Source organism: Aspergillus pseudotamarii (genome assembly GCF_009193445.1).
Source record: "Aspergillus pseudotamarii strain CBS 117625 unplaced genomic scaffold BDV38scaffold_43, whole genome shotgun sequence".
NCBI lineage: Eukaryota > Fungi > Ascomycota > Eurotiomycetes > Eurotiales > Aspergillaceae > Aspergillus > Aspergillus pseudotamarii.
Genome location: NW_022475057.1, coordinates 280,041 through 293,946, shown reverse-complemented (window position 1 = coordinate 293,946; position 13,906 = coordinate 280,041). Strand labels below are relative to the sequence as shown.

Sequence of the window (13,906 nt, the reverse complement as noted above, 5' to 3'; positions counted from 1 at the left end):
AAAGATCTCCCCGACTGGGAGTCGAACCCAGGTCTCCCGCGCTTGTTCTCGTATGAGATGACAAGCGGAAATCATGACCGTTAGACCATCGAGGAATTGATGGAATGAATCTTCCTTTTTGACCTTATATATCAAAAACATTGGTAAGAGTTGAGCGTTACTAGTGGGCCATTTTTGGTAAGCATATTCCTTGGACGTCACGACCCCTTAACAGCCCTAATTCCGTACCGAGTACAACCTTCTCAATCCGGGGTTATGGATGCAAATGGAAAGTTATTTCTCAATAGAAATGATAAGTTTAATACTTTTAATGTGTCAGATGAAATAGAATTACTACACTTGCTCACAAATACTAACCCTGTTAGTCGAGAATGCCTCAGTCCTGTGATGCGTCTTTCTTTCTTTCATTGTACTATTATACTCACAGCTTTGAAAGAATTACCCGACAAAGAAATATTTTTCCCTGGGCTAAAAAAGATACTAATCACAGTCATATCATATACAGTTATTCTAACATTCACAAGTAATGATGGACATTGAAGCTTCAACCATCGCAGTCCTTGTCCGCCATTCTAATTCAAATCCATCCTCCAACTGTGTCGAACATAGCTTAGTATGTCCCAACATCAAAGAAAATGAACCATCAATATCGCTGAGCAACTTCTGTGGCTTCCTTTGAGTGAGTTAGCACTGTTGAAAATAGACGTAGACATTTAAATATGATACATGTCTTTGCTTTATGGCCCTTTTGGGTTAGATATTGCTTTTACATCTTTTGACGATATGGCATTTTGCTTGGTTCTTGTAATTGATTCAATTTAGTGCCCTGTAACTGAAAAGGTAGGGCGTGTTTATCTATGAATATTCAATGTAAGCTAGATTAGCCCAATGATCTATATATTAAAAGTGGAACTAATCAACGGATGGAACAGTGCTCCAAATATCAAGCGTATCGAATCGTAACTTTATTCAAATCATTTCCCATATTAGAAATTAGTCACTATTTACGACATACAATATCAACTTTTAGAATAAAAGAAAAAAGAAAAAGAAACGCCACCCGACCATGCAAGCCCAAAACCTTAGAAATGCAAACTCATGCCATCATATCATCAACACCAACACCAACATCAACATCACTTCATATAAGCGCATACCCTAAACATCTCCCACCGACCTCTCCGTCCTCTCCTTCAAAGAATCCCCCTCCAACAACCGCTGACAGAAAGGGCTCCTCTTCCGAATCCACGGCCCCGCATAAAGCAAGGCAAACGGAATCGGAATACATGCCAGACTAGCGAATCCCAGGACAGAGGTACCCCACCCCACACCCAGAGTCGAATACAACGGATCCGCAGCAAGCGGGAACAGTGCACCCACGATACTACGCATAATGACCGACGCGGCGAGTGCGCTAGCAGAGTAGATTTTGTATGCGTCTGTGACGTACGTAAGCAGCGAGATAAAGATCATCTGGTAGCCGACGCCGAAGAGGAGGCCAGATAGCACGGGTGAGATCCAGTGGATACTGCGGTTTGCGGTCCAGCCGAGCCAGAATAGGCTGATTGTTAGGCAGGGACCCGCGATGCAGGATATGGGGAGTCGGTGTAGTTCGGGGCTGGTGGTCCAGGATTTGCCGGCTGCTTTGGCTTTTTCGTAGATGGTGTCGTAGTATAGAGAGATTAAACCTGAGGAGGCGGCGCCGATGCCGACTTTTTTGCGGGGTTTGGGTTAATGTGGGGTGATTTGTGGGGTGATTGGGGAGTTACTTACTGGGGATGTAGGTGAGGGATGTGGTTTGGACGTCGAAGTTGTAGGTACCTATTGTATGGTGTGAGTATATGCTTACCATGTATTCAAAGACTTTGTTGGCTAGGTTTAGTCGGGATAGTGGGAAGAGGACGGACTAGAAAATCGTACCTTCGAAGATGATAGGATATGCCTGGAAGTAGAAGAAGACCAGACTATATGCCAGAGAGATATAGAGGGCAGTGAACAGGATGATGGGCTCAAAGACAAGCATAGTTATCGGACGCGTGATGATTTGAGTAGTGCTGTATCGAAACCCTCCATTTTGCAGCTCTTGCTGAGACCGATAAGAATTGCATCCCGACTCCTTCCTGAGTCTCGCAGCCTGTTGTTTCAGGATGACGGGTGAAAAGGTTTCTGCAGTAAGATGTATCAGCATTTATCCAGTATGATATTGTAACAAGCTTGGACGTCATTCAGAATCGGAATGCTCATACCTGACATAAACATAAGTCCTACCCAGGAAATGCCGGCGAAGATTAGGTCAATGCGAAAAGTCCATCGCCAGCCGTACTGGACCGAACAGCCAGATATTATCGGTCCAACAATTGGTCCGAAGCTTGCAGCCTGCGAGCCACGTTAGAAAAGCGATCAGAGGAGAAGAGACAAGCCTTATATTTGTTCAACTTACCGACATATAGAATGCCATGGCCCGTCCCCGGCTGCGTAGGTCTGAAAACATATCCGCATATACTCCACCGATCACAGTCTGCGGTGCGGCGCCCATAGTACCGCAGATCGCTCGAAACACTAAAAGTGAGGGCCAATTCGGCGCAAAAGCACAGGCAAGAGTTGCCAGGACAAAGACATTGAAGCTCCAAGTGAGGACCGGCTTCCGACCGATGGTCTCACTTAATGGGCTAAATACTAGAGGACCTACAACATAGCCGATAAGGAATACAGCTGTTGGTAAGACCTTCTGTCCGTCACCGCGTTGGTGGAAATCTTCCATGATGGCAGGAACCGCATTGCTAGGTAAAGAGGATGATACACCGCTGTTAAGGACAACAAACAGCGCTATTAGAACATTGTACACCTTTTTATTCTAGAATAGGAGACATCTGTTAGTCCTATTAATAATCTCCATGCATCGTCCAAACACAAAATACATACAAAATCCCAATTGTTCGGGTTCGCCGACGACCCCTCCTTAAATTCAACAAGGATTTCATGGTCCGACAGCTCGACCAACTTGTAATGCTCGTCTGTTCTATTCCTGCTCATATTGCATACTGGGGAAGGGCTAGCCTTCACCTCGTCAACTCTCCCTGGTATGTGTTAGGGCTGGGAGAAGAATGGTTTCTTGGAGAACCAACAGTACCTGAACTCTCGGCAATAGAGGTTTGAACAATCACAGATTGCTCTGTTCCCTTTGCCATTTTATATGAAATAGGAAATGAGTAGAGACAAGGGACACGTAATAGAGAATACCAGTCAAGTTTGCTATGTTAATCCATTCCAATGCATTCGGAAGTCGAGGACTCGAGACTATATAAGAGAACAACATCTTTGACGCTCAGGCTTACGGGGTAGAAAAGGTAACACACTGCAAATTGACTCATAGTGGCTAGGCCTTTACAAATTACCCGGATGCGATATCTCACAATCGCCATCAGATTTGTTTCTTTTCCCTTAATAATGATGTACCAATGAATTGCGTGTATACTTCAGTTTTGGAACCGGGGCCGGATCGGGGCCGGTGGACAGAAGAATCCACAACGCGGCCCCGGCCAGGATCCGCGCCGCGATGTCCGTCTCCGGTTGGGAACTCTCATGCACTTCTACGGTTTAGGGGATTCTCCTTGTAGGATCTACTCCGATAGTGTGATGATCATTAGGCGCAACGACATAGTGGATTCCTGCCCAACAACTTGATTTGCTCTGCCTGTGCTAGTTCTAGAGCCCCGGCCCATACCGAAAACTCTGATACTTCCAGAACAAACAGCTTTTACTTTGAAACTCAATATTAATCATAGAAGGAGAAATTAGTCTATTGAACTCTGGTAGAAAGGGGTAAGCAGGGATTATTGTGGCAAAGAAGGCATCACAGGCAAGAAGTCAAATAAATCATTCTGGCCCTCCTCAAAAAGTCCAAAGGAATCTGCAATGGGGTTGTTCGACATGGTCCAGTTGGGCGCTTCCATAGTACCAGCAAATCTTGAAAGAGGCGGTCTAGATACCACAGCTTTGTCGCTACTTGGCATCGATACCGCACTTGTGTCCTTGTCACCTGGGAAAGCCGCGCCGGGTCTATAGCTAGTGTCTTCCAGTGGGACCAGCCCTGTTGGAGGGGTCGTAACCACGGTGGCGTCACTGCGTCCACTTAGAGGTTCCTGCACGTCGCCATGCTCGGGCATATTAGGTGCATCTGCACGGTCATGACTGTGTGGGCGCTGACTCACAATCAAAGCGCGGGCATAGTTCACAAAGAGGGAGACTGTGCGGTGAATATCCGGGTACGGCGGTTGTTTAAGAAATTCGCAGATATGGTGTACTCGTTCTAGCAGTAAATCCTGATCAATGAGCGTTGGGCGCCACCGTGCGATGCGTAATGCAAATGTTGCTGATTCGTTAGCCTCGCCGTCAAGCGGTTGTGCTTGGAACCCTTAGCAGGTTATGGCAACTTACTGACAAAAGCGATCGTCAGCGCTGGGTACGTCGGGGCCCATTCCAGTTGACAGCGGTAGGCCGGCTCTGTGATGAGAAATGCTAATTGGTCCATGATCGTGGTCACAAGGGACTGCCATAGGTTTAGAACTCGCAGGTCCATAGTTTCAGAATCAGACGAGGCAGTCGACTGTAACTTCTGAATTCGTGCCAGCGAAGCGCAGAGAACGAATATTCTGGCGTAGTTGAGCATGAGTTTGAGGCTGCTGCGTTGAAATGCTCCCGCATGAAATCCATTATCTTTGCGCAGAATGGGGTCAGTATTATTCTTTTGAGGCCCTGTGTAGAAGATGAAGGCATACTGTCGTGGATCTCGTCCCACGTGGTCCACCAATTCTGCAACCGTGTCATGATAGCGGGCAGCTCCGTCGAGACTATGTGGTCGATTGTTGATGAGTTCTCAATGATGACCCGGGACTGGCCTGCAGCTATGTCAGTTTTTAGAACGAGAAAGTTGACCAGAGTCCCGCCAAACCTCGAAGTTGATGAAGCTCAATTATGCATACAGTGCGCATATCGCATGGCAGTGAGAGTGGATACTCAAGGAATTTGCGCAACTTCATGATATCCACCTCAGCAATGCGTGATTTACGGCCAGTGCCCGACGCTACGTCCAATTCCAAGGTGAAGCTAATTAGCCAGGTTCTAGTCTGCCATACCAACTGACGATCTGCCATAGAGGCGGTTAGGGAACTCCGGGGAACGTTCTCTTGAGACAGCAATGTATCCAACGACTTTTCTAGGCCGGAATCCAGAGCTGTCCGGAGGATGAGCGCTGTGGAAAACCATGTCTTCTCAGAGTATGCCGCTAGTAGGATCATTCCTTGAACCGCCTCCAGCTTCGTAGGTCGCTCGAAGAAGCCATCCTCGGCCAGTCGCTGCGCTTCATCCTGGAGGACTCGTTGCAAATGTGTGTCGCTGCGCAAGTCCGTCACAGCGCGACTGGCTAGGTAGATGATGACTGTGAAGCAAAAGACAGACCGGGAACGGATGGAGTCAAAGGTGTCTCGAATCGGGTCGAATAATGGCAGGAAATTCTTGCTTCCGCCCATGAATCTGCGAAAAGGAGGTTAGGTACCACTCTGCACTTCTAGCTAAGCAATAGTCCCACCCGTACAGAATGGACATACCGTTCATACATAACTCGAGCTCGCTCCTCACTAACAATGCCTCGTGTTACTATATCGCCTTTCGTGTCACCGTTGGATGGATTATCCATGAATATCTACCAAGCTTAGTGGTGCCATGACGCCTGTCTGTAAACTATCTAGACTTACGTTATTGGACCCTAGCAAGTTAACTGACATAGAATGCATTGCTCCTACCGGCGCGATCATATCATTGGGGCTTAGTTGCTGAGATTCTGGTCCATTTTGCTCAGCAGTTTGAGACGCTCGTAAGTCTTCCAATGCTGAAGGCCCCGGCAAGGAGTCTATGGAAGCATCGTGAAAGGCAGTATCCCTTGCTGAGACCGGCGAATATTCTCGCTCTCTTGATTCGGGCGTGTTCAGACCACTGCCATGACCCCATGGGGAAGTGGTTCCATGTCCTCTATACGATTATATAAGCTGAGGATCGATCTGAAGTAGAACACCAATGGTGGCGGCGCATACCGTGTTGATGGGGCTCCGGTCTTCTTCCGACGCTCACTGTGTCGTCTCCCGTCCTCCATCGGATCCAGAATGCAATCCCGACCAGCCGAACGGCAGCGGAAACAGGGAACTTGCGTCCGTGCATCACAACGCATTTTCTGCTTCCTACACCATCGACAGGCCTTGAAAAAGCGGACCGGAACGTTTCCTGACCTGAAGATTATCTCTGGGGCACTTTCACTCATGTTCGGCTTTGGATGGTCCTGTCGATAATCAACGTTGGTAAACAGAACAGTTTCGGGCCCAGGATTCGCGCCTTGGCATAATAATGTGGTCATAAATTCCCTCATACATACTTTATTCAACTACGTAGTATCCTGGAGTCTCATGGTCTTTCGTTATTCAGCCAGTTCTCCAATGAATGTCATCAGTCTTCCCTGCTTGTACACCGGCTCCGGTCACGTTATTTAGCGCGACACTAGTCCACATTCAGGTACATCGCCAGCAAGCTAGTTCCAATCAGATTAGATCGCTCTCATTCAGCTCATCTACGAGGATTGCACAGGCTAAAAAGGCAATTCGCTTAACGCCAATTCATGATTCGTAGTATTTTTATTATGAAGCAAAAGAAAAAAGGCTTTGATGTCATAAGTTCCTCCGGCCCAAGTCACGTTCTCGCCCCTTCAGTTTTGTACGTAACTCCATGTGCGTATCCCCAAAGCCTCCACTCCCTAAGAACGAGAATGATTAGAATCTCTGTTTCTAGCCAGTCCTTTCCAGGATACTGGGCGATGATTGCTTCGTTCGTGACTCATTAATCTCAAGAAATAATGAATCTCGCGACCATCATCGCGTATGCAATAAGGTCCATTGCCACCACCTGGGTCAAGTAGTGCTCGTATTACTCCTCCCTTCTCATACTGGTAAAATAGGGCTTTAGGGCCTTGGAAGATTGCGCCCCACAGAAAAGCAGGCCAGCTTCCATCTTGTGGTGTGATCCCAAATCGTGTGCGGCAGATCTTCTTGAGCTTCTGGATGGAACTATTGAGGTGGTGGTCATCTGGCATGACTAGAACCATCAAATGGTGAATGGGACCTTCGCCGTCGTGGCATTCGACAATATAAACTACTTCTCCTTCGACCTCCTCCATAACAAACTTCCATCCAAACTCCTCCGGAAAGTAATTCATAAGGAGGGAAACAACCATTTGAATCATAAGGGATATCTGTTCTGGGTGCTCTTGTTTTTTGGAGCTAATTTCGACAGGTGTCAACCACTTTTCTGACCAGTTTATCGTTGTAGTTATCGTCTGGAGAACACATTGTACTATACTGGTGTACTCTTTGAGCCAGAATTCCTTGGGCTCTCTTGGCACGTCTTCGTTCATGATAAGCACCTTATTATCGTAGAACTCTGGTGGCTTTGAGGATTGATCATGGAGTAGTGAAAACTACTTCTTCAGCGGTGCATTCTCGAGACATTATATACTGTGTCGAAAGCCTTGTTTCTGGGTATTATGACCCATAGGGAGATACGCGGTGCAAAATACCGCTATAAAGACTCAACAAAGAAATGAATCCAGGAAAGTCACATCGCAAGCCCGAAACATGACCATCTTACGAACAATATCATTGTTCAAACACGGCACAAGCCGTGCTACTCACGCCTTAATAGAACAATCCTGAGAAACACCCCCCCTGGTGACAAATAGAAAAAAGGAGAAGGAGAAGGAGAACACAGATATCCTTAGGGGATCTCGGAATCATGCGCTTTAGCTAGGCTGGGTTATTCCGTATTGTTAGCCTTTCTGGGTGACTCCCTCGCAGAAGGGCTCTACCGAGGAGTAGAATTGTCCCTCCTTCCGGGTCCTATAAATGATAGGAACATTCCTGTCGAGTACGATGGATAAACCCCTGGGAAGGAGGTGGCTCATCCCGTGAAAGACTTCGGGACTATCAATCTGCATACACATATTGAACATACTCCAGAACCATATAGTAGCGAACGCTTCCTGTTTCAACAATGGTTACTGTCCGGGTACACAGACCAAGTTCCGCTTAAGACTTATATGTATGTACTTATCATGCTCACTCCTGGTATGTTCCTTCATTGCGTGATAATCTCTCACTCAGACGGACATATAGGAAATTGCCCCCTTCCAATAAGGCATACATAGACGATGTAAGATCGTTTATGGGTTCCCAAGTCTGTTTTCAGTCTACTGCTCATGTAAACTTGCTATAGAATACTTTCAATGCCTAAGAAGTTAGCTTGTTAGCAAAGGTGCTACTTGTCGTCTAGCAAGTGGCATGTTTTAGTCTCCTTGATGTTGAGTTTGGTCTGATGTATCTATGCTTCATTCTCTATGATGCATTGACGTCAGAGACGCTCATTCGTGGTCCTCGGGCCATTGTGATTTACACATCATACTCATGTCGTGTAACCGGTTATTCACATATTGACGCTTGGAATTGTGACTCGAAATCATTTTCTTCCGTTGAATGACAACAGTTCAGTGCGACCAGTTCAGAAATGAAAGGCCTCGGTGGTCCATAGTGTAAATCGTCTTATATATGGGGTTCAAATGGAGAAAAAATCAATGCATTATCTAGTATAAGAGTTTGAAGTTCTCTCGAATCCTGCACGGCATATAGGTGATGGTGATGGTAAGGCTTATGTTGAACCGTTTGAGTGTATGTTAATTAGAGGATATGGGCCAAAAATATATATACGTATTTTTAAGTTGTGAAGTGGGTTTAAATGGACTGACTGGAAGGCGATTCAGGTGAAAACATTTTTGAGAGACGAGAATTAAGAGAATTAAGATTTATCATTTAGCATAAAATTTGTCGACCATAATTAATCCGTATTATCAGCCTTTCCGCAAACGATGAAGGGTGCGTGCCTGATGATCGAAGGTGCCTGACGTTAGTGCGCGGAAATGGAGTCCTGAGGCAGGAAACCTAATCAACCCGAGGAACAACGCAACGTTTCTCCGCCTTACGTAGTGTGTGATCTAATGCAATGTCTCTCCGCTTTTCCATTTCCCTTCCTATCGTCACGTCACTCCACCCCCCCCAAAGCTTCCAACTCAATTCTTCATCCGCTTTCTCATTGCTTTGCATGGTTGATGGAATGAGCTGGATTCATCCTGTCATCCATGTTCAGCTAATCTGGCTCAGTTGATTTCCCTTTACACTACGAATATATACTATCTTTAGAAATCGCATTGACATCACGCGTCCACTGCCGTTGGAATCCTTGTTTCGCAGCATCCCTGCCGGACGTGGCAGCGCCGTTATTCCTCACTTTATACTTCGAACAAGCCCGGCTCTTTCCCTCGTCTGTTAATCGCCTTGAATGATTCTGACTAGCTCTCAACCAAACGCATCCGGTCGATCCCGTCTCGAGAACCCTGTCTCCGACCATGCGGGGACTCCGCTTCGTCCCCGTCATCGCTAGCCTCGGCTCTGTGTTCATACCACAATCGTTAGCCCAGGGCGAGACTGCACTGCACGAGAAATGGCGTTGTGCTATTCGAGGACACTGTGGGAAGAAGTCCATCTTTGGCGGAGAGCTACCATGCCCAGATAATGGCGTCGCAGAGGAACCGGAAACAGCGGTGAGGAAGAAACTCGTGGATTTATGTGGCAGTAAGTGGGAGGAAGGCCCGGTGTGCTGTAAAGATGAGCAGGTACGTGTCAAATGTGATATGTCACGGCAATTGACATATTGAACTGCATTCCTAATTGTTCCATGGTTAGATCGATGCGCTCTCCAAGAACTTGAAGCTTGCCGAGGGTATCATCGCCTCCTGTCCTGCATGCAGAGAAAATTTCTTCAATATCTTTTGTACTTTCACCTGCTCCCCGGACCAGTCTCTCTTCCTCAATGTGACGGAGACCGAGCCCAGCAGCTCTGGCAAATCCTTGGTGACCGAACTAGACAACATCTGGTCGGAAGAATACCAAAGCGGATTTTACGAGAGCTGCAAGAACGTGAAGAATGGAGCATCAGGTGGTAAAGCGATGGACTTCATCGGCGGCGGCGCAAAGGATTATACGCATTTTCTTAAGTTTCTGGGAGACAAGAAGCTTCTGGGTAGCCCCTTTCAGATAAACTTCAAAACCGAGCCCACCGGTCCGGACCCTCAGGGAATGCATCCGCTACCCATCAAGCCCAAGGCATGCAATGACTCAGATGAAGCCTTCCGTTGCTCTTGCGTGGACTGCCCTGATGTATGTCCACAGCTGCCCGCAGTGGAAATGGACAATCAATGCCATGTGGGCCTTTTGCCTTGTCTGTCTTTTGCTGTTATTCTGATATATTCCGTGTTTCTGCTATTCGTTGTGGCTCTTTCAAGCTACTTCACGTATAAAGAACGGCGCCACCGCAAACCGGAACGGGTCCGACTGCTTCAGGACCCGACGCCGAGCGACGATGAAGACGAAGGCGATATTGTTCATGCCGGAGGCTACCTCGAGCAGCCCAAAGGTGTTTATAAACTGAACTCTGTGTTGGATAGTGTGTTCAACCGTATTGGCGGCACATGCGCCCGGTTCCCCGGGTTTACCATTGGGTCTAGCATCGTCGCAGTGGTGCTGTTGAGCCTGGGCTGGTTGATGTTTGCTGTGGAGACCGACCCAGTGCGACTGTGGGTGAGCCCTACGTCAGCAGCCTTCCAGGAAAAGCAATACTTCGACGCCAATTTTGGCCCCTTCTATCGTGCGGAACAAGCATTTCTTGTCAATGACAGTGGCCCCGTTCTTACCTATGATACCTTGAGTTGGTGGTTCGATGTCGAGTCCCGAGTCCGGCGGATGATATCACTGGACCGTGAGATTATTCTGGATGATATCTGCTTCAAACCTACAGGTGACGCCTGCGTGGTCCAGTCTGTGACTGGTTACTTTGGTGGTTCGATGTACAATCTTGACCCGGACACTTGGAAAGAACGTGTGAGACATTGTGCCGAATCTCCGGGTGATGTAAACTGCCTTCCTGAGTTCGGTCAGCCACTCAAACCAGAAATGATCTTGGGCGGCTATGAAGAATCGGGAGATGTGTTTGACGCTCAAGCTCTGATCGCCACATGGGTGGTTAATAACCATGCCCAAGGGACCGAAAATGAAGCGAATGCGATCGACTGGGAAGACAGCTTCAAGGGAATTCTCGGTGTTGTCCAAGAAGAGGCCAAGGAACGTGGCTTGCGCGTGTCTTTCAGCGCCGAAGTTAGCGTTGAGCAAGAGCTCAACAAATCGAGTAACACGGATGCAAAGATCGTCGTCATCAGCTACATTATCATGTTCATATACGCCTCCTTGGCTTTAGGCTCGGTTACTGTGACGAGGAAATCGTTACTTACGAACCCCGCGAACGCTCTTGTCCAGTCGAAATTCACCTTGGGCATTGTGGGAATTGTTATCGTCTTGATGTCTGTTTCCGCTTCTGTCGGGCTATTCTCCGCGACAGGCGTCAAGGCAACGTTGATCATCGCAGAGGTCATTCCGTTCCTGGTTTTAGCTGTCGGCGTGGATAATATCTTTTTGATTGTTCATGAATTCGAACGGATCAACGTCAGCCATCCTGACGAAGAGATCGACGAGCGAATCGCTCGGGCTGCGGGCCGCATTGGCCCTAGTATCTTCTTGTCCTCCCTTACCGAAACGGTAGCTTTCGCTTTGGGTGCTTTCGTCGGAATGCCGGCCGTTAAGAACTTCGCCATCTACGCCGCCGGGGCGGTTTTTATCAATGCCGTTTTGCAGGTTACTATGTTTATATCTGTGCTTGCGTTGAACCAGAGACGTGTGGAAAGCCTCCGCGCGGATTGCTTCCCATGCATGACGGTCCGCAAAGCGCATTCCGGGATGTCCGAAGACCAAGTCTTCGATGATCAGGATGGAGAAAGCTTTTTGCAGAAGATTATTCGCAAGGTCTACGCCACCTTTCTCCTCACTCGCAAGGTCAAGGCTGTCGTTATCATTGTATTCCTGGGCCTTTTCACTGCTGGCTTGGCCCTCATTCCCGAGGTGGCGCTTGGCTTGGATCAGCGTATCGCTCTGCCCAGTGACTCTTACCTTATCCAATATTTTGACGATTTGAATAGTTACTTTGGAAGCGGTCCTCCGGTGTACTTCGTGACCCGCAATGTGAACGTCACGGAGCGTAGCCATCAGCAGCAGCTTTGTGGTCGGTTCACGACTTGCGAAGAGTTCTCATTGCCGTTCGTATTGGAGCAGGAGTCTAAACGGCCCGAGGTGTCTTATATCTCAGGATCCACCGCTAGCTGGATCGACGATTTCTTCTACTGGCTTAACCCCCAGCAGGACTGCTGCAAGGAGCACGACCAGCTTTGCTTCGAAAACAGGGATCCAGGGTGGAACATTTCCCTCTACGGCATGCCAGAAGGTGAGGAGTTTGTCCGCTACGCGAAAAAATGGATCGATGCCCCTACAGACGCATCTTGTCCGCTGGGAGGGAAAGCTCCATACAGCACTGCGCTTGTCCTCGACTCGAAGCGAATTATGACCAATGCCAGCCATTTTAGAACGACGCATACACCTCTCCGGACGCAGGACGATTTTATAAACTCTTATAAATCGGCACGCCGCATTGCGCAGGGTATCTCCGCAGAGCATGGTATCGACGTGTTTCCCTACTCGAAGACATACATTTTCTTTGATCAGTACATTTCCATTGTTCAGCTTACGGGTATCCTACTCGGATCTGCTGTCGCCATCATTTTCCTCCTGACCTCTGCCATTCTAGGCTCCGTCGCCACGGGGGCTGTGGTGACGGCCACCGTTGTGATGATAGTGGTTGATATCATCGGCTCGATGGCCATCTCCGGGGTGTCGCTGAACGCTGTGTCTTTGGTGAACTTAATCATCTGTGTTGGTATTGGGGTTGAGTTCTGTGCGCACATTGCTCGCGCGTTCATGTTCCCGTCCCGGGTGATCTTAGATAAAGTGCCCACCAAATTCCGTGGCAAAGATGCCCGGGCTTGGACTGCGTTGGTCAATGTTGGAGGCAGTGTTTTCAGCGGCATCACTGTGACTAAATTGCTCGGGGTCTGTGTGTTAGCCTTTACTCGCAGCAAGATTTTTGAGATTTACTATTTCCGTGTGTGGCTGGCGTTGATCTTGTTCGCGGCTACCCATGCGCTCATCTTCTTACCCGTCGCCCTGAGCTATTTCGGAGGAGAAGGTCAGTTCTTGCCGATATCTCTAACTTTCCCCGGTGTCATGAGGACCCGTAACTGACCATCGTTTTAGGATATGCCGACCCCGGCTCTGATGGTGGCCTTGAGGAGAACCTTGCATCCCGGGGTTATCGCTCTCTGCTGGTTGATGATGATTATGACTCAGACGGATACTAGACATACAATACTATGATACAATGATTGTTTGATGCTTTTACGGACCATGGGACTCTTGCGAGCCCCGTCAACTCCCAGCTTTCGTTTGGCTGTTGCAGGATGCATACGGAGTTATCAGGATGGAATGGTGTTAGGAATTGGATCGTTCTTTACTTTGATGGATGTATACAGTGAACTTGGGGTATGTTACATAAAGCGGTAATACACGAGACGCGTTCCAAATGTGCGACAGAAAGTAAACCGAGAGAAAATCCCATAATTTAGGAGATTGAATGAATGAAAATCATGGAGAAAAAGAATCGCGGTTGGGCAGCGACACGTGAAGCCACGCGCTTCTAACCGCATTGAGCGTAGTGACCTGTCCGAAACTGGTTAACGTCAGATAGTCAATAATTGGAATTCTTTGATTTTCTTTTTTTTTTTTTTTACCCTCCGCTTGTGCAGTGGACCCAATTTTTT

At 47.8% G+C, this 13,906-nt stretch overlaps 3 protein-coding genes and 1 non-coding gene across 4 annotated transcripts; 1 reads left to right on the top strand and 3 right to left on the bottom strand.

Moving 5' to 3' along the window:
- Positions 1–6: 6 nt before the first annotated feature.
- Positions 7–95, bottom strand: BDV38DRAFT_t165. Its single transcript has one exon. It is a non-coding gene; the product is annotated as a tRNA-Asp (tRNA).
- A 548-nt stretch (positions 96–643) lies between these two features.
- BDV38DRAFT_294645 (putative MFS multidrug transporter) lies at positions 644–3,033 on the bottom strand (the record flags this gene model as incomplete). The annotated part of the gene is made up of 7 exons (XM_032062538.1): positions 644–673; positions 1,174–1,712; positions 1,774–1,821; positions 1,921–2,166; positions 2,247–2,376; positions 2,441–2,854; positions 2,923–3,033. The coding sequence occupies 7 exons, from the start codon at positions 3,031–3,033 to the stop codon at positions 644–646; spliced, it is 1,518 nt and encodes a 505-aa protein (XP_031911567.1).
- Positions 3,034–3,833: 800 nt separating this feature from the next.
- Positions 3,834–6,313, bottom strand: BDV38DRAFT_284936 (Zn(II)2Cys6 transcription factor; the record flags this gene model as incomplete). Its single annotated transcript, XM_032060379.1, has 7 exons — positions 3,834–4,372; positions 4,438–4,716; positions 4,779–4,898; positions 4,952–5,532; positions 5,607–5,701; positions 5,754–6,027; positions 6,090–6,313. 7 exons carry the CDS (start codon positions 6,311–6,313, stop codon positions 3,834–3,836), a joined length of 2,112 nt encoding a protein of 703 aa, XP_031911566.1.
- A 2,817-nt stretch (positions 6,314–9,130) lies between these two features.
- On the top strand, positions 9,131–13,881 carry ncr1 (sphingolipid transporter NCR1). Its single transcript, XM_032055131.1, has 3 exons — positions 9,131–9,763; positions 9,834–13,275; positions 13,344–13,881. Exons 1-3 carry the CDS (start codon positions 9,497–9,499, stop codon positions 13,445–13,447), a joined length of 3,813 nt encoding a protein of 1,270 aa, XP_031911565.1. The 5' UTR covers positions 9,131–9,496; the 3' UTR covers positions 13,448–13,881.
- Positions 13,882–13,906: the final 25 nt, after the last annotated feature.

Bases quoted from the DNA above. Each gene is read 5' to 3' on its own strand.
- ncr1 (XM_032055131.1), top strand. From the start codon at position 9,497: ATGCGGGGACTCCGCTTCGTCCCCGTCATCGCTAGCCTCGGCTCTGTG. The intron at 9,764-9,833 runs GTACGTGTCAAA...TTCCATGGTTAG, and splicing joins TGTGCTGTAAAGATGAGCAG to ATCGATGCGCTCTCCAAGAA. The intron at 13,276-13,343 runs GTCAGTTCTTGC...CCATCGTTTTAG, and splicing joins GAGCTATTTCGGAGGAGAAG to GATATGCCGACCCCGGCTCT.